At 45.0% G+C, this 20,574-nt stretch overlaps 1 protein-coding gene across 1 annotated transcript in view; it reads right to left on the bottom strand.

The window, feature by feature from the left end:
• Positions 1-19,886, bottom strand: part of LOC142311484 (amine oxidase [copper-containing] 3-like) — a 57,035-nt gene extending 37,149 nt beyond the window's left edge. The window contains exon 1 of the mRNA XM_075349958.1: positions 18,258-19,886. Within this exon, the coding sequence (XP_075206073.1) occupies positions 18,258-19,845 (1,588 nt within the window). The 5' untranslated portion in view covers positions 19,846-19,886. The remainder of the gene's footprint in view (positions 1-18,257) is intronic.
• Positions 19,887-20,574: the final 688 nt, after the last annotated feature.

The raw sequence follows: 20,574 nt of genomic DNA, 5'->3' as shown, positions 1-20,574 counted from the left end.
GATTATAGTAAAACACTTGCCCAAAGGGAGTGTGCCTGGATCGTTCGCCTGGGGACCATGACGCCGAATGGTCTCAATGAGAAACTCAGCTTTTCGCCTTTCCTGTAGTTATAGCATACTACTTAATTAATTATTATTAATTGACTTTGTTCTGTCTCTCTGGGGGCAACCCATGTGTGTATTTTTCACATATGTGTTGCTTAATTGATTTTAATTTTTTTTTTTTTTCCAATTTAAGATTTTATTAATTTTCCAGGAAATACAAAATTAGAACATACATCCATACTATTGCAAATGAAACAGATCAGAAGTTAATGCTAAACCAAGCCTTCGCCGGCTTCGCAACATTCTATGGATGGTATAAATGGAACATAGATAATCACTTAAAAAAAAAACAGAACAATAAAACGATAAATCAAGGAGAAGATATTCAAACAAGAGGAAGTCACAGAGTCTAGAGAAATAGGGGTAGTGCAGAGAAGGGAGAGAATAGAAAGCAGAGTGAGGCGACCGGGACTGATGCAATGTCCGTTGAGCTGAAAATTTGTCAAAAGTGCGGTGTGAACTATCTGGAAAAGAAAAGGCCAGAGTGCCCCCCGTCCGGAGGTTAAAGTAGTTCAAGAAGTGTTTTACTAGACAAGAAGGAGTCCCATTGGAACCACTTGGAGGCCGTTTCCACCGTCTGCCCTCGAGATTGGGCCATCACCATTTCCATGCGGTGAATAACATTTACCTCTGTTATCCACTCATCTACCGTCGGGGGGTTAGGATCTTTCCACCGCCGAGGAATCACGGTCTTGGCGGCCTGGAGAAGGTGGCCTAGGATCGATTTCCTAAAAACCTTTTCTGATACGTCAAAGATATACAGTAAAACTGCCTCCGGGCGACTGGGGACCACAATTCCTGTGGCCCCCCGTATGGCTGCCAGTACCTTGCTCCAAAAGACCGACAGGCTCGGGCAGTGCCACCAGATGTGGGACATGGTGCCTCCCGAGGCTCCACATCACCAGCAAGAGTCAGGTATTTCGGGGCACCACGCGTGTAGAGACGCCGGAACCCTGTACCACCTGGAAAGTATTTTATAGCTAGTTTCCTGCATCCTAGTGGCAATCACGGACCTGTGGGTCAGGCGATAACAACGTTCCCATTGGCTCCCGGTAATCGGTTGGTTGAGCTCTAACTCCCAAGCTTTACAGAAGCGAGGAGGCGACGCCTCTACTGTACTCGTCAGAAGCTTGTACACCCTTGATATAGCATGGCGCGTATTAGAGGAACCAGTGCATAGATTTTCAAAAGGGGTTTGGGGTGAGGGGTGAGTCATGATAGTATCTTGGGAAGTCAAGAAGTGCTTGAGTTGGGCATATTCAAAATGAAAACGTAGTTTAAAATTACAACTCTCTACTATCTCCTGAAGTGGGATAATGGACCCACTCGGAATCACTCGATTTAGCCTCAAGGGGTTCAATTTCGTGCTTCCTAGAAAATTGTTGGATGATGCCCCCGGCAGAAACTCCGGGTTGTCCGTCAGTGGCATAAGGGGCCCTCTAGGTTGGATCAGGAGATTACGTGACGGCCCAGAGTGCACCATTTTCAGAGTCTGCTTGGTGCTATAAGACATCTCAATCTTATGTTTGGTGAGGAGTGGCCAGGTCCACGGCAGGGTCGGAATTGATAAGGGGCATATTTCTTGTGCCAGGCTAACCCACAGTTTAGAGCTAGAATTATGTAGAAGATCCAAAACCCTGGCATGAGCTGCCGCCAAGTAGTATCGCCTACAATCGGGCAGCCCCGTTCCTCCTGCACCTTTGGTCCTAGTCAAGACGCCACTTCCAATACGAGGGCGTCTTCCAGACCAGACAAATCTACCGAACATGCGCTGCATCTTGGCCCAATAGGTTGCCGGTACATAGACCGGGGCCGTCTGCAGCAAATATAGCAATCTCGGGAGGGCCGTCATCCTGAGTGCACTGATCCTGCCAAACCATGAAAGAGTGCCCCCATGCCACCGAGTCAGATCCCCCTCGAGCCGTGACAGAAAACTCTGGTAGTTTAATTGAAAGAGTCTGGATAGGTCAGATGGAATCTTGATGCCTAAGTATCCGATGCTACCATGGGGTGGCCATCTAAAGGGGAAGTTTGGTTTTATAACATTTACAGTCGATTGGGGCAAGGAGATATTTAGGGCCTCTGATTTATCAAAATTAATTTTAAAATTGGACCACTTACTAAACCGGTTTAGTTCCAACATTAAGGACGGGAGGGATGTGGTGGGGCTACTTAAATATACCAGAAGATCGTCGGCGAAAGCAGCGCATTTATGCTCCCGATTGGCAATCCTAATTCCCCGTATGTCTGGGTTAGCCCGGATGGCTGACAACAAGTGTTCCATGACTAATACATATAGTAACGGTGACAAGGGGCAACCCTGTCGTGTCCCGTTTCGGATGGAGAAGGGTTTCGTCAGAGTGCCATTAATCCTAAGGAGAGCAGTCGGGGAGTGATACAACGCCATAATTTTAGACGAGAAAACTGGCCCCAGGCCTATATGGTCTAGGGTCTGTGATAACGACTGCCAGGAGACTCTGTCGAAAGCCTTCTCAGCATCCAAAGACAGTAACATCATGGGCAGCTTTTTATTCTGTGCATGTTGGATTAAATCCAGGGTTTTTATGGTATTGTCCCTTGCCTCTCTACCTGGGACAAATCCAACCTGATCAAGGTGGATCAAGTTAGGGAGCAAGGGGCTAAGTCTGTTTGCCAAAAGCTTGGCATAAATTTTTAAATCTACGTTAAGTAGTGATATTGGTCTATAACTGCTACATGTCATGGGATCTTTTCCGGGCTTTTGAATTAGGGAAATATGAGCTGTGGTGGAGTGGGGCGGAAAGGGGACTGAGTCCGAGATTGAATTGAAGGAAAGGAGCATTAGAGGCGCTAATTGTTCCGAGAAGGATTTATAAAATTTGGCGGGGAACCCGTCAGGGCCAGGACACTTATTGCCCGGGGTATCGCGAATCACTGCCAATAAATCTTCCAGTAAAAATGGACTTTCCAGGTTGTCTATTATAGAACTGTCGGGACATCTAAAAGGTGAGGGCATTGAGGGATTTACATCACTCGGTCTATGGGGCTCGACAGGTAGATTATACAACTTGGAATAATAGTCATGAAAGGTATTTGAGATGTCTGGGGTGGCGTATGATTTTAATTTTTTGTTCCTTTTCCTTTCTCTTGTCCCATTGTGTGGCTTTTTGCTATAGGCAATTGAATCCTCCTGTGGTCCCTTGAACATTATTTAACATATGAAATACCCGTTTTGGTCATTGAACATTCCATACCTGGATCAGGATGAGCATATATACAGTCAAGCTATACTTTTATACTGCATACCTTCAGATGCACAGATGGAGATAAGAAGAAATATGTGGAATTATTACTGAATATTAGTTTCTCCCCTTTATATGTGCTATCTGATGTATATACAAATGACTGTTTTTCATCTATGTGTCTCAGTATGGGAGTTTATATTTTGTTTTCACTATTGGACCACTATTATATCTCCTATATATGCCCCGTCTCCCATGTGTGCTCATGACTTTGGAGTTTCGTCCCCACGATCCACATTGATCTACTTATATACCTGCGGGGTTATGGTGGACTTTACATCACGTCTTTATGATGTTTGTGTCCTGCCCTCTCGTTTATTTATGGTGTTCTAATGTGGCCCGGTGGTGACGCTGCTCCCGCCATGTTTAGGATGGGCCTGTGAAGCTGGGGACGCCCACTTCCTTACCCACAATAGAGATGTCTGTGGCGCATGCCTCCTGCCGTTCCCTGTCTCGCCCACACTGAGGATCTCCTTAGCGGTGGGAGGTGACGTCACGAGTGAGTCACTTCCGCCGACGAGACCCGGAAGTGGTGGGCGAATGGGGGACGCCCGACGGGACGCATGCGGCGCAGGTGATGGCACTCTCTATCACCTTTGGAGCATATATGGGTGGATTTGGAGGTACACTAGTGTGACGCCCTGGCACAGCCAGGTTGTCACAGAAAGAGTTAATCCTCCTTGGTAATCTGATCTCACACCGGTGCAGCCAGACAAACCACAGCCCCCAGTGTAAGAGAAAAGCAGAGGAGAGGGGAGGGGCTGGAGCAGAGAGTGTGTGGAGAGCAGACAGGACAGAAGTCTGGAGTTTAGCTCCCAGGCTGGGAGTGAAGCGTGCTCTGAAAGGGCCGGGACAGGCCGTAGTGAGGAAGGGGCCAGAACAGGTAGCCGGAGCCGGGCGGTGGCCCCTCGGTACCTGGGTACCCGGATCACTGCAGGGGAGTGGATTCCCCGTTCCTGGCTGAGGAGAAAGAGGAAGAGAGAGGAGAGAAAGGCACTTGGCTGCAGGGAAGGAACAACAAGGGCTGCTGCACCGTGTGTGGGACACTAACACCCCCGTACCAAAGGCTGCGGACACCGGCAATTCCTAGTTTACCAGTGACTCCGTGTGACTTTCTTGTGAGTACACCCGTGCCCTCGGGCACCGCACTGCAGCACTGCGCCCTGCTCCCTGCTTACCCCATCACCGGGCCCCGGGACAACCAACCCCCTACCCACGGAGGGGAGAAATAACATCTAGCTGCCCCATACCATCGCTCCCGGGATCCCCGTCCAAAGCAGCGGTGGTGTTCCAACCTCACCACAACCGTGGGTGGCGTCACGGACAATCTCCCTTAACAAAACCCCTTTTACTTTGGATCCTGGGATCACAGACCGGGTCACGCCACCGTGAAACCCACAGAAGTGACTCTGTGGCCCGGATCTGAGTACCCCCTGGTCCCCGGGCGAAACATTTGGCGTCACGAACAGGATCGAACCCATCCAGTTACCTGGAGGAAGTGCGCCTTGCCCCGTCCGTCAGCGGCGTCCCGCTGAGGAAAAATCCCGAAGTCCGCCATTTTAGCCGCCATTTTAGGCGCCAAAAACAACAACTTGGCGCCTTCTTCTCCGAGCGGCGGGCGCGAAAAAGAGGCTCCGCCCCCTGAGAACGCGGGCGGAAGTGAAGCTCCGGAGGACCGGAAGCGAAAGAGAAACTTTAAAAGCTGCTGGAAGGACTGCTCCCGAGTACCAAGGGGGAGCAGTAGGAAGGAACTGCAGTTCATGTGACCAGGACTGTAAAGGCAGGGACGCCAGGACTCTGCCAGCTTTTGGTTCCTGGAGAGGCTGCCGCAGCGATGGACCGACCCGTTACCCCTGTTACCGGTAGCGGAGCCCGCAGCACCTGTTGGGGAGGACCCAGACCTGGGGTCCCCAGGCCTCTCCTTTGTGACCGCCCTGCCACCGGCCCCGGCAGTCCGCCCGGCCGCGACGGAGATGACGACGGCTCCGGCAGTCCGCCCGGCCGCAACGGCAGCGAAGTACCGGTCCCGTTGACCAATCTGGAGCCGTTTCTGGACTGGGGTCAAGGGGTGTTGCCTGGGTTTTAGGGGCAGCACCAAGGCTAGGTTGTTTGGGTGGGTGACTGAAGGACCCGTTACGTTAACATTATTAAAAGTGTTATTTGTTGTTGCAACGTTGAAGCAATGTGCATCCCGCTGTGGGAAGATTGAAAATGTTTAAAATGTTTTATCCTTTTTCCAGTTTTAATAAATGTTGGTGCCTCGACGGCCCGAGGACGGGCCATGTTTTACCAAGGGGGTGTGTGACGCCCTGGCACAGCCAGGTTGTCACAGAAAGAGTTAATCCTCCTTGGTAATCTGATCTCACACCGATGCAGCCAGACAAACCACAGCCCCCAGTGTAAGAGAAAAGCAGAGGAGAGGGGAGGGGCTGGAGCAGAGAGTGTGTGGAGAGCAGATAGGACAGAAGTCTGGAGTTTAGCTCCCAGGCTGGGAGTGAAGCGTGCTCTGAAAGGGCCGGGACAGGCCGTAGTGAGGAAGGGGCCAGAACAGGTAGCCGGAGCCGGGCGGTGGCCCCTCGGTACCTGGGTACCCGGATCACTACAGGGGAGTGGATTCCCCGTTCCCGGCTGAGGAGAAAGAGGAAGAGAGAGGAGAGAAAGGCACTTGGCTGCAGGGAAGGAACAACAAGGGCTGCTGCACCGTGTGTGGGACACTAACACCCCCGTACCAAAGGCTGCGGACATCGGCAATTCCTAGTTTACCAGTGACTCCGTGTGACTTTCTTGTGAGTACACCCGTGCCCTCGGGCACCGCACTGCAGCACTGCGCCCTGCTCCCTGCTTACCCCATCACCGGGCCCCGGGACAACCAACCCCCTACCCACGGAGGGGAGAAATAACATCTAGCTGCCCCATACCATCGCTCCCGGGATCCCCGTCCAAAGCAGCGGTGGTGTTCCAACCTCACCACAACCGTGGGTGGCGTCACGGACAATCTCCCTTAACAAAACCCCTTTTACTGTGGAGCCTGGGATCACAGACCGGGTCACGCCACCGTGATACCCACAGAAGTGACTCTGTGGCCCGGATCTGAGTACCCCCTGGTCCCCGTCGAAACACTAGTCACACACTACACCCCGAAGAAGCAGACGCAGTGAAACGCGTTGGGGTCTCCTCCTCTGTACCGGACTTCTGCCCTGGCATCTGCCAAAGCACTACTGCACTTTATTTATGGGTAAGCGGCAATCTTAGCGGTGACATATTTATTTCTTCCTTGGTATGGGATTGCTGCGGGCCCATTTGTATATCCTTTGTGGCAGAGGCCCATGGTCTGGGAAACACCTTGTTCTCTGGGACGTCTTTCCTGCACTTATGTATGTTTAGTATTCATCATGATCACTGTCTCCTTGTTCATTATTGATTGTATAATAAATTATTATTTTGATATTCACAAGGAGTCTGTACATGTTTTTGCATATCATATGGGCCTTTTAACACTCCCTCTTTTTCTCTGTTTAATTATAACATAAAAATCAGCCTACTTGTGTGAAAAACCACTACCCTGCATCTTAGGGGTATTCCAGCATCCTGACCTAGTCACCAAGTCAAATCTTTTCTCTTTTGACCAGTTGTTCCAAAGTATGTTGACATCAGAGCAGATGTCTTTCTGAAATCATGCACATCCTCTTTTAGACTGAATCCAAAATGCCCCTGCCACGCACAGTAAACCGAAGCTTACTGTGCATGATCAGTATCCATCCCACACATCACCCCTGCGTCTGATCTTAATCTGCATCATACACTTGGGAGAGGTGTTCTGAGCCTGGACACTAAAAGAGCATGTGCGGCACTTAAGAAAAATCTGCTGTGACATCACCATACCATGGCACTATCAATCGAAAGACGTGTTTACATGGATTACTAGGTGACTTGTCATAAATGGTGTAATGTCCTGATGATAATTTTTACGAAACATTTATTTTGCATAAGAAGACACATTTCTATTTTATAACCATGCAATAACAACTATTGTACATCTGATCAAAAAACATTATTATTATTATCATTCACTTGCTTGAAGGAGCAGAGCATGCGTCAGATTAATATGCAAATTGCTGATGGAGGGTTTCCTATATTGTACATGATCAGTGCACTTATCCAGTTATTTATTAAAGAGGCTTCCAATTTATAATCCATTTTTATACTCAATATTCTGAGGTAGTGGAGTGTGTGTCTGTATGTTGGATAAAGAAGGTAGTCATTGCCGAATACTCATTTCCAACAGTAGAGGAGAGTGGTTGCGTAGATTTTCTTTTGCTTGGACCTGTCCTGTCTAGCATTACACAGGGATCCCATTGTTTTGAAATGCATTTTATTGCTTAATTTCCCCTTAGGTGGTGCTTTATGTGAAGTTGAACACTTAAGGCTGCTTTCACACTATGTTTTTTTAACATGCGTCATGAACGTTTTTTGCTGTAAAAGCGGATCCTGCTTTTACAGCAAAAAAACGCATGCAAACGCTTGTGTTATTTTGCAGGATCCTGTCACTTTAAGTTTATGGGTGGTCATTGGAGTCATGTGATCGGGAGTCAGTGGAACTGAACGTGATAGACTGGCAACCGGCTTCTGACAGCTGCGGAGGCTCATAACTAAGGTAAACATCGGGTAACTTGCTTGGATACCCGATATTTACGTTGGTTACGAGCATCCGCAGGTGCTAGAAGCCGGGCTGCCTGCTCCCTGCCCACGTAACCAACGTAAACATTGGATAACTAAAAGAAGCGCTTTGCTTGGTTACCCGATATTTATCTTGGTTACGAGTCTCCGCAGCTTTCAGGCAGGGGAGAGAGAGAGGAGAGGGAGAGGGAGGAGAGGCAGAGAGGGAGGGGGAGAGAGGGAGGGGGAGAGAGGGAGGGGGAGAGAGAGACTGATCACCCGAGGCTGGTTTCTGGGCATGCTCAGTAGAGCAAGCAGGATCCTGTCTATCAGCATGCCAGCGTTCACCTGCGTTTGGATGCAGTATAGTCAGGATCCAGCAATTTGCAGTATTTGGACGCAGCTCAAAAACACTACAAGTAGCGTTTTTGAAAAATGTTAAAAAAAACTGCAACTCGCTGGATCCTCACTATAACGCACGCAAACGCAGGTGAACGCATGTTGACGCGAGTCCATTGCAAATGCATTGAAACAAAAACGCATTTGCACTGGATCCGTTTTTGCATTAAAAAAACGTTCATGACGGATGTTAAAAAAACGTAGTGTGAAAGCAGCCTAAGGGTGCTTTACATGCTGCAACATCGCGAGCGATTGCTAGCGATGTCGCGAGCGATAGCACCCACCTCTGTCGTTCGTGCGGCATGTGGTGATCACTGCCGTAGCGAACAATATCGCTACGGTAGCGAACAATATCGCTACGGCAGAAGTCACACGCACATTCCTGTTCAGCGATGTCGCTGTGCCCACCAAACAATCCCTCCCTCAAGGGGGAGGTGCGTTCGGCATCACAGTGACGTCACAGCGGCGTCACTAAACGGCCGCCCAATAGAAGAGGAGGGGAGGAGATGAGCGGCCGGAACATGCCGCCCACCTTCTTCCTTCCTCCTTTCCGGTGGATGCAGGTAGGATGATGTTCGTCGTTCCTGCGGTGTCACACATAGCGATGTGTGGTACCGCAGGAACGATGAACAACCTGCGGAATGAAACACCAACGACATTATGATTAGGAGCGACGTGTCAATGATCAACGATTTTTGCCATTTTTGCGATCGTTGATCGTCGCTCCTAGCTGTCACACGCTGCGATGTCGCTAACGACGCCGGATGTGCGTCACAAACACTGTGACCCCGACGATATATCGTTAGCGATGTCGCAGCCTGTAAAGCACCCTTAACTGCCAGTTTTCCCCTGGGAATTGGTCACTGAGGGTCCCATAGAAAGATACTGTACTTTGTGATCTGTTCCCCATCAAAGAACAGTTCTATCAATGAGGAATTGTTCAATAATGAGAACCTTTTTAACCTTTGTCAGGCTGCATAATTTTACAACATTAACAGGCTGCAGAGGTACAATTGTACCTTCATATATACCTCCACTGTGGGAAGACGTTCTCCTTTTCTTGGTTTCAGAAACTAAAGTTCATTCAGCTACAAATGTTATGCTGATATCTATTGGCCAGTATTGTTACTGCTCACTTATGTTGCTGTCAATTAAGTTGATTCAAACTGGGAGTGGCTTCTACTTCTCTTCCTGCCTCCCTCCTCTCAGTAGCCATTTTGCTGTTCATCTCATTGCTGTGAGCACACACATTTCTAGGCTTGTGAAGTCTTCAATTTCTTGTATACAAAGGTAGGAAAGTCTCACAGCATCTAACAGCCAGTTATACCTTCATTCACCTTATGTGGGGACAGAACAGTCAGAAATTGTCTTTGAGCCTGGACGTGGCTTACATATATTTTGTATGAAACTTATCACTATAGGTATGATTTTTACACGAAAAATGGATAATAATTAGTATCTACAGATTGTTTTACGATGTTTTACTTCTATTCAGCACAAAATAAAGATGGTGGCTTTGTTACAATTTTCCTATTGGTCGAAAAAACAATCGAAGATGGAATGAAAATTCTGAAACCGTATACAGTTTACATAATATATAAATGACATATATAAATAATTATCACTAGAAATAATTTACTTTTTTATCTGCACTTTAGAATCGAGTTTCATTCTACTTGCTACGTGTTACTGAACTAAATTACGAAGCCAAAATTCATCTACCAAGTCATCATGAGTGATAGTGATGCTGGCTCTAGTTTCTGCCATAATCCAAGTAAATGTGTTTGCAGGTTAGTATCATTTTGTGAAAAGCCAATAAGGTAGTATTGTGTAGTATTTCGGAAAATTATTTATTTTTCATTTTTTCATATTTACAGATTTATGTCTGACGAAATAATGCGAATGCTAGAAGAATCTGATTCTGAGCATGAGGAAGAGCCATATGTTGCATCTGATGATGAAAACTATGTACCACAAGTGGATGTTACTGAAGAAGATTCAGACATTGAACAAGAAATGGTCATAGAGCAGGAAACAGAATACGAATCAGACGAAAGTGTTGAGGATGAGTCTGTGCCTCAAAGTGCAGGCGACATTTGGACTGCTAAGGATAAAACTCAATGGTGTAGTGATCCACTGCCAAATGCACAAACAAAATCTCGTAATGTCTTACGACAAAGAGGTGGCCCTGCAGCAATCAGCAACCTGTATACAGCAAAAGAGCTATTCAAGTCAATCATGACTCCCGAGATGTGTGACATCATATTACGAGAAACGAATCGAAAGGCCAAGAGAGTTTGTGATGTAGTACAAACCAAATGATGATGAGAAACCATTTTCTTCGAGGTGCAGTAGAAATGGTGCTTGGACAATGCATTCTGGTAGCATCGCAAGCAGCAGCTGGCCCTCAAATACCTCATGGTAGTCATGGACCCTCCCCTGTTGTTGGTAGTTGCTATGTCTGCCAAGACCTGAGGCGAAAACAACGTAAGACTAGAAAGTCTTGTGTGGTTTGTGTGAAACCCATTTGCGATGAACACTCAGTAGTAAAGACAACATGCATTACTTGCGAAGAAAATCAATAAAAAAAGTTTCTTACATTTTCTTTTATAATGTAAATGAACAGTTGTTTTACTTGTTTATAATAATAAAATAGCATTATCATTAAAAAAATATTACAGCCATATGAAAACGTTTGGGCACCCCTATTAATGTTAACCTTTTTTCTTTATAACAATTTGGGTTTTTGCAACAGCTATTTCAGTTTCATATATCTAATAACTGATGGACTAAGTAATATTTTTGGATTGAAATGAGGTTTATTGTACTAACAGAAAATGTGCAATCTGCATTTAAACAAAATTTGACCGGTGCAAAAATATGGGCACCTCAACATAAAAGTGACATTAATATTTTGTAGATCCTCCTTTTGCAAAAATAACAGCCTCTAGTCGCTTCCTGTAGCTTTTAATGAGTTCCTGGATCCTGGATGAAGGTATTTTTGACCATTCCTGTTTACAAAACAATTCCAGTTCAGTTAAGTTAGATGGTCGCCGAGCATGGACAGCACGCTTCAAATCATCCCACAGATTTTCAATGATATTCAGGTCTGGGGACTGGGATGGCCATTCCAGAACATTGTAATTGTTCCTCTGCATGAATGCCTGAGTAGATTTGGAGCGGTGTTTTGGATCATTGTCTTGCTGAAATATCCCCTGCGTAACTTCAACTTCGTCACTGATTCTTGCACATTATTGTGAAGAATCTGCTGATACTGAGTTGAATCCATGCGACCCTCAACTTTAACAAGATTCCTGGTGCCGAAATTTTACTGTGGGTAGCAAGTGCTTTTCTTGGAATGCCGTGTTTTTTTGCCACCATGCATAACACCTTTTTGTATGACCAAACAACTCAATCTTTGTTTCATCAGTCCATAGGACCTTCTTCCAAAATGTAACTGGCTTGTCCAAATGTGCTTTTGCATACCTCAAGCGACTCTGTTTGTGGTATGCTTGCAGAAACGTCATCTTTCGCATCACTCTCCCATACAGCTTCTCCTTGTGCAACGTGCGCTGTATTGTTGACCGATGCACATTGACACCATCTGCAGCAAGATGAAGCTGCAGGTCTTTGGAGGTGGTCTGTGGATTGTCCTTGACTGTTCTCTCTATTCTTCTTCTATGCCTTTCTGATATTTTTCTTGGCCTGCCACTTCTGGGCTTAACAAGAACTGTACCTGTGTTCTTCCATTTCCTTACTATGTTCCCCACAGTGGAAACTGACAGTTTAAATCTCTGTGACAACTTTTTGTATCCTTCCCCTGAACAACTATGTTGAATAATATTTGTTTTCAGATCATTTGAGAGTTGTTTTGAGGAGCCCATGATGCCACTCTTCATAGGAGATTCAAATAGAACAACTTGCAAGTGGCCACCTTAAAAACCTTTTCTCATGATTGGATACACCTGTCTATGAAGTTCAAGAAACAAATGGGGACGGCACCACCTTAAATAAATAGATTATGGAAGTGTGCTCCAACCCATAAATAGAACATAGAACACAACACATGGGAAAGAGTGGGCACAACTACACCAAACATGTACTGGAAAATCCAGAATAATGGAATGAAGCAAGAGGAGTCCCTTGTTGCATGCAAAAAGTGTGAAAAAGTTTATTAATAACACAGAGAAATATTATTAAGAACACTTAAAACTGGGAAAGATCAAAGGGGTGATCCACCCATGAGCAGTTTAGCACATCACCACTAAAACCTCATGAAATAATGCAGATGGAATAAATCACATAGGCTCAAAAATAACAGTACCAGAGAACAGTATACAGCAATACATAGTCACCAAATGTAGGACTAACATAAATATGGTACAGATCAGAGAGAGCCAATACAATACCAGATGAGTAAATAGTGAGAGAGGAGGTGTGGGTGCGCCTGCCCCACGTGTTACGCCACCATGTGTGGCTTCATCAGGGGTAAATGAAGTAGTGACCAGAGCCTAGATATATATATACAAAAGGACCATAGATAATTACTGACCGGTGTGTTGAATATACCGCTCACCAAACAAACAAGGAGGGCGGAATCCTCTGTAACCTCCATGTAAGCTGGAACCAGGCTGTGGGCGTGCATTCAGCAGTGTAATGCAGCACCATGTGGTCCGGTCATGTGACCGGAGTGACGTCAAGCCCCGCCCCTCAGCTCCTGTGGACTGGGGAAGCAGATCTCAGCGTCATTCAGAGTCTGGTATCACTAAGGATACCACAGGTAAGACCCTGAATAGCAGATGTGCACATCTATTGGTTCCATAGTAATGTAATCCTTTAGTGCAAAACAGGAAACTTGCTTCATTCCATTATTCTGGATTTTCCAGTACATGTTTGGTGTAGTTGTGCCCACTCTTTCCCATGTGTTGTGTTCTATGAAGTTCAAAGCTCAATGAGGTTACAAAACCAATTTAGTGCTTTAGTAAGTCAGTAAAAAGTAGTTAGGAGTGTTCAAATCAAGACATTGATAAGGGTGCCCATACTTTTGCATCGGTCAAATTTTGTTTAAATGCGGATTGCACATTTTCTGTTAGTACAATAAACCTCATTTCAATCCAGAAATATTACTCAGTCCATCAGTTATTAGATATATGAAACTGAAATAGCTGTTGCAAAAACCCAAATTGTTATAAAGAAAAAAGGTTAACATTAATAGGGGTGCTCAAACTTTTTCCTATGACTGTATTTTTTTTCCTTGTATTATCTTCATTCAAAATATATGAGGGTACATTTGTACCGATGCAGCTTGTTATGGATCCAAAAATATCTCAACCCCTTATCTCGGAAGGGGGTAGAGATATTTTATTAAAATTTGGCCAATATATTCTGGACCAAAACTGCAGAGATGTCACGAAATTTCAGCCCTCTACGGCTTTTCGAAAAAAAGTTATTGTAATTTTAAAACGGAATAGTTACAATTGTACCTACTCAGTCGGACGAAGATTAATAAAGTATCTAATTATGTTGATACTTCCACACCAAAATTACGTCTAATATATAAAGCTGAGTGTATGTGTGCGTGTATGTGTGTATGTGTCTATGTATGTATGTCCGCTAAAGGAATCCACACTGTCGCATTTAGAATCACAAAACTTTGCACAGACACCCCATGTTTCTCAGGCAATGTCATAGACTTTGTTTTGACGGGAAAATGTAACCCCGCGCTTTACAGTTACTCTCCAAAAAACCTGCCTCCATTAAAGTGAATGGAGCTATAAGCTACAGGTTAGTAATAGCAGCTGTGAGTGGTTGCTATAGGAACAAAAAAATTGTAAGTATAAGAAACTTATGTGTGAGGTAATAAGATGTCGGTTGGGAGATGGATAGAGAGAGCCAGAAAGAGACAGACAGACATAGACACAGACAGAGTAAGAGACAGACAGGGAAAGAGACAGAAACAGACAGACAGAGATGTGCCTCCCCTGTGTCAGCAGCCGGGCTGCTCGGATCCAGATCCGGGGTGGCTCGAGGGGTGTCCGGACCCGGGCGTCGTGCGGCCACTCAAATGAAGGGGGTATTTACAGGGAATTGTGTTAGAGTTCGTGACGCCACCCATGGTATGTGGTAATTTCGAGTACCACTGCTGCAGTTGGTAGTACCCGGGGGTGATGGAATGGGGCAGTCAAGTGTTAGAACTCTCCACGGGTAGGGGCATTGCCCCGGGACTCAGTGATGGTGATCGGGGAGTGCAGTGGGGAGTGAAGGAGGTCACTTGCGTACTCACTCAGTCCATTAAGCTGACACCGATAACTGGATAAACCAACGTTCTGGATACTGCTGCCACTGAGGGGAGCTAGTTTGGGCCCTGTCCCTAATGGTGCTGCCTGGTGATACGTGACCTGCTTCCTGGCACTAAGTTTACTTCTCTGATGGTCCTGGTAGTATGGAACTTGCCGGGTCCCGCTCCCCACTATGGCTAAGTGTGGGAGCTTGCTCTCAGGGTTCACGCTTGGAATTTCCTGGAATTGTAGTGGAAAGTCCTATCCCCCTCATTGCGCTAGTACCACAATTTTGGAGCGGGTGGAGAGCGGATCTTGAAGGCTCCGTTCTCGTCGGGTAAATTGTCAGGTTGCCTGAAGCTACTGCCTGACCTAGGGTCCACGTACCCCGTCGTGCCCTGGTCCCAACCCGGTGATGGTGCAAGGCCGCCGGCTGTCCTCCTTGACAGTTCCGTGCCCCTTGCCACGATCCCCTGCGACCGGGGGTCCAGCCCCTCTAGGCCCAGACCACCGTTTGCCACCTAGACAGTTCCTAGGATCCCTGCTCCTGACCTCCTCTCGCCTTGACTTCAAACACAACACTCTCTCCCTTACACTCCTGACCTCCCCTAGCCAACCCCCCAAGTGGGCGACCCTATTCCACTCAGGCCGTCCACTGGTGTGTCTGGTGGGTGTGGTGCAGAGTGTACCTAGGATTTAATTGGCTGATGTAGGCAACGCCATGTAGTTGGGGACACATAACCAAGAAGGAATCGGATATTGCATGGGAGGGCAGATTGTGCAATACCCTGTGATGACCTGATAGTCCAGGGGCGTCACAGAGACAGACAGGGAAAGAGTCAGAGAGAGAGACAGACAGTCAAAGAGACAGAGGAAAACAGACACAGACAGACAGGGAAAGAGACAGGGAAAGAGACAGACAGACAGAGACAAACAGGGAAAGAGACAGAGAGAGACAGACAAAAAGACAGCAGCAGACAGAGACAAGCAGAGACAGACAGACAAGGAAAGAGACAGAGAGAGAGAGAGAGACAGACAGTTAAAGATACAGAAGCAGACAGGAAAAAAGACAGGCATAAAGAGAAAGAGACAGACAGAGAAAGAGACAGACAGACAGGGAAAGAGACAGGGAAAGAGATAGAGACAGATGGGGAAAGAGAGACGGTGACCGAGACAGACTGGGAAAGAGACAGACGGGGAAAGAGACAGACCTGGAACAAGACAGACAGGGAAAGAGACAGACAGACAGACAGAGACAGACACACAGAGATATACAGAGACAGACACTATCTCGGGCAATGCCCGGGTACTACAGCTAGTAAATATATATTACTTACAATAGATTTAATGTCATACATTTCCATTTTTTTAATTAATAACACTGGGCAACAAAAACTTTTTTTCTTCTGTATCTGGTTAGAAAACAAGTGATTTTAACTTATTTTGGGGTGCTGATTTCAGTGGAAAAGTTGGATTCTTTCTATCACATCACATTTAATAGATACACAGCATTTTAAGAAAGACGATAAGAAACTATTAGGCCTACTTAAAATTCTACACTATCAATGTCATAAAGTCATAATGATGACTCAAAATAGCAATAGCACTTAAATTATACACTTTCAGCTTAATTGCTATGAAAATCCAAATTCTAATGTCATGTTGTTTGGGCAAAATGGGCTGATGAGGCTTTCCTTTTGTCTCATCTGTCTCCCTACACAACATCCAGCAGTAGTTGCCCATCATTGCAGGATACCAGCGTCCTTGGTAGCATTTCTCCTTGGTAAGAATGTCCTGGTGAAAACGCTCATCTTGTTCGTCACTAAAGGCTGCTTTACACACTGCAATATCGGTACCGATATCACTAGCGTGCGTTCCCGCCCCCATCGGTTGTGCGACACGGGCAAATCGCTGCCCGTGCCGCACAACATCGCCCAGACCCGTTACACTACTTACCTGACTAGCAACGTCGCTGTGACCGGCGAACTGCCTCCTTTCTAAGGGGGCAGTCCGTGCGGCGTCACAGTGACGTCACTGAGCGGCCGCCCAATAGAAGCAGAGGGGCGGAGATGAGCGGGACGTAATATCCCGCCCACCTGCTTCCTTCAGCATTACGGCCGGCGGCAGGTAAGGAGAGGTTCCTCGTTCCTGCGGCGTCACACATAGCGATGTGGGCTGCCGCAGCAATGAGGAACTACATCGCTATCTGCAGCAGCAGCGATTTTTGATCATAGGGGGGCATGTCACCGATGAGCGATTTTGAACGTTTTTGCAACGATTCAAAATCGCTCATAAGTGTCACACGCTGCGATAACGTTAATGCCGCCGGATGTGTGTCACTAACAACGTGACCCCGACGATAAAACATTAACAATATCGTAGCGTGTAAAGCCCCCTTAACAGAACCCAAGTTTGCTTGAAAAAAGTCAAGGTGCGAATGTAAAAAATGAATTTTCAATGATATTCTACAGTCCATTTCTTTGTAGTTTTGCAATAACTCATTAACTATGGAAACATAGTCATCATCTTTATTGTTACCCAAGAAGCCATCAACAATTGCTTTGAAGGAGGACCAAGCAGATGACTCATGCTTCTTGAGTTTTCACTTGAACGTTTCATCTTTTAGCAATTTCCTGATTTGAGGTCCAATGAATATACCTTCCTTTAACTTAGCTGCACTCAATTTTGGAAACATAGCAACCACATGATTGAAAGCTGACCCTCTTTATCAATAGCTTTTACAAAATTCTTGATCAACCCCAGCTTTATATGTACAGGTGGCAGAATTATTTTCTTTGGATCAACCAGTGGGATATATTTGACATTTTCTTTTCCAGGAATGTACAATTTCCTCACAGGCCATTCCTTGACTGTGTAGTAGTTTTTGGTGTCTTGGCTGTCCCACAGACACAAAAAGCAGCAGACTTTAGTAAAACCACCCTGTAAACCTAAAAGCAGAGCAACAACTTTTAAATCACAGCAAATCTGACATTCATGATGGCATTCATGGTTTACGCAACAACAACGACATTGAGCAGTTGCCATTTTGCTATTTTGCTGTAATTAAATAAGACAAGAGTTTTAAAAGGGTCTCACCAATGCTAAAAAATACACCAGAACTCTATGATTGCACATTTATATACCGTTCAGACATTTCACTCATTCCCAAGCTTTACATAACATTGCGCAATACCATTTCATTGAGCAATACCACGGAAGCCCGCTAAATCAGATTACGCAATATCAATCATATTGGATGCCTGCCCTCTGATGATTGTTTATAGCTTTTTACACTGAATATTACACCAAAATGAAGACTATCACATGCTTAGTCAGGGATTCAATCATTTCAAACAAAAAACAAAACAGGGAATACATTTAAAAAATCTGCAATATCTAAAAAATCTTACGTGATACACTATTTCTGATGGTATATTTGGAATCTGGAGGCGAAAATATGTATATTACAAACCAAATGCAATTTTGCTGTTGACCAGTGTACCATATATAATTTTAGCTTTTAATACATATGTCTTACCTCCAACATCCAAATCCACTTTGTAATTGATAAAATGTGTGTGAAGAGTTCCCAGTGTATGTTCTCCAACTCTTGACCCATACTCTTTTCCATCAGCAAAGTAGAATGATGAGCTGATATATCCTGTGGCATGCATCTTGGCTTCGATGACTCCATTTTGATAGAAGATAAAATCCCAAACATAATCATAGTTAATAAGAGTAGAAGCGGCGCGGACAATCAAAACAGTACTGGCAAGCCCTCCATAATACATGGAGTGCATATTGGAATAGTGTCGTCGAAGGGGTACACCCAAGTTTTGCTCAAAAATGCATATGGCATTTTTATTCTTCTCTGGAGTTTCAGATTCCATTAGATAATGAGCATCAATATAAGTGGCAAGATGAGGGCAGTCAACGCCCCTCACTAATTCGAATGAGAATCTTCCAATACCAAAGCTAGAATCCTGGTATCTGGTGACCATCCCTCCAGGTGCATTAGATCCATAAATTGCAATTGCTTCTTGAGCGCTAATTTCATATGCAATACGTTCATCGTTAAATCGGATATCAAACAGACGTAGACCAGAGTTTACATTTGTTCCATATGTGAAGCTCCACGACTGAAAAGCAACTTGGTTCTTATTAACTGTGTACCGATTACCAGCTGGGTTGAACTGCAGTGGTGCTCCAGGTTGAGGACTGACCTTTGGATTCATAGAACCAATATCATTTTCTCGTTTAACTTTTTGGATTTCTATCACTTTAACTTTTCTTGCATTGAACTGTTTCTCCAAATCTGCCATATTCAAGAAATAGGCACCATTGTAGAAGACTTTTGTTACTTTCCACTTTGTGACATCTAGACTTTTGTGGTCCAAAAGTATTTCCAGTCCAACTGGATGGACACTGAAACAGCTTTCTTTCACTTTGAAAAATAAAACAAACCAGGAGCTTCTATCTCCAGATTTGACACCTCTTGGGACTGTGGTGAGAGCTGCAAAATTGGACCCATCATACCCAAGTGCTTTTAGAAACTGTGGTGCTGTAGAAAATTCCTTTTCATATACTAAAGCATAAGCATCAGTATACTCTTTACCAGTCACAGGTCTGCGGTGGTAAGGGAGTTTTTCTTTGTATTTTTCCAGTGTGATATCACGGTGGTATGATGGATTGGGAAGAGGACCTACCACATATTCTATAATGGCAGGTTCTTGTTGATCTCCAAAGAAGACAACAGCAAGAGCCTCACGTGCAGGCTTTGCTCCCCCTCGATCTAAGTAATCTAGAACCTGTTGCTTTGAAGGGTATTTTACATCTATATAGTAAATGCAATTTTCAGAAGGTTTTGCATCAACTGCATTAACAAGTTTCTTGCCAAGATTTTTTTTCAGGTAGTCAACAGTTGCAGAGTACTCTTCTTGTGTCAGGTCCGAAAACACCGAGCCTTTGTCACTTTTCTGTTGTGCCACATTGGATCTAAAATTTCCATGTTGAGGAACAGAACAGCTCTCTGAAGTCTTCCCTGCTTCCGATAACAAAACAGAAACCAGTGCCAAGATAGTAACCAATGCCACAGCCAAGAGTATGAGAACAGCCTTCACGTTCATGGTAGTCAAGAATATGTGCTACGAAGCAGGCAAGAAGTCCTTCAAACACATAGAATAGAGTTTGTGAAATACAAAACTGGTGTACAATGTATAACAATGAGGGAGGAGAATTCTGAAAATAGCTGAAAATTATACAGCAGTGGGCTTAGTTCCCAGTTTCAAGAGGATAACATGGATGCTCTTAATTGAAAGCATTCTTGGAAACTATTTTGGCAATAGAAGTCCTAGAAAAATAGAAACATAAGCAGACAACAGAAAAAAGACACCTGGTCTATGCACTCTGTCCTTACATTTTGAAATGTTTATTTTATCTGAGGCTAGATATATAGTAGGTTTATTCTTTGGCATGCTTCACTTGCTATGGACTTTACAACCATATCTGCTGAATATTTGTTCCAAGCATCTGATACTCTTTCAGTAAAATAGTATTTAGTCACATTTCTTCTTATCTCTCTCATAAAAAAAATTCAAATTGTGCCCCCTATTTTTGAATTTGTTTCTTATTAGCCCCTTACTAATTAATGCTAAGCAACAGCATAGGGGAGATACATTGGGGCTAGTATTATTTCAACTGGAGGTGCCTTCTCAAACTCCTCCTCAGTTGAAAACTATTGCAGAGCAGAGAACTGCTGGCTCCCTACCCCACACATACACGGACGAGAAAAAGGGTAACAATGTTGCAAACTTTTGACTTTCAGGCTCAATATCTCACCATACACTACAGCTTCG

This window comes from Anomaloglossus baeobatrachus, chromosome 5, assembly GCF_048569485.1.
Source record: "Anomaloglossus baeobatrachus isolate aAnoBae1 chromosome 5, aAnoBae1.hap1, whole genome shotgun sequence".
Lineage (NCBI taxonomy): Eukaryota > Metazoa > Chordata > Amphibia > Anura > Aromobatidae > Anomaloglossus > Anomaloglossus baeobatrachus.
This window is presented reverse-complemented; position numbering and strand designations above follow the sequence as displayed.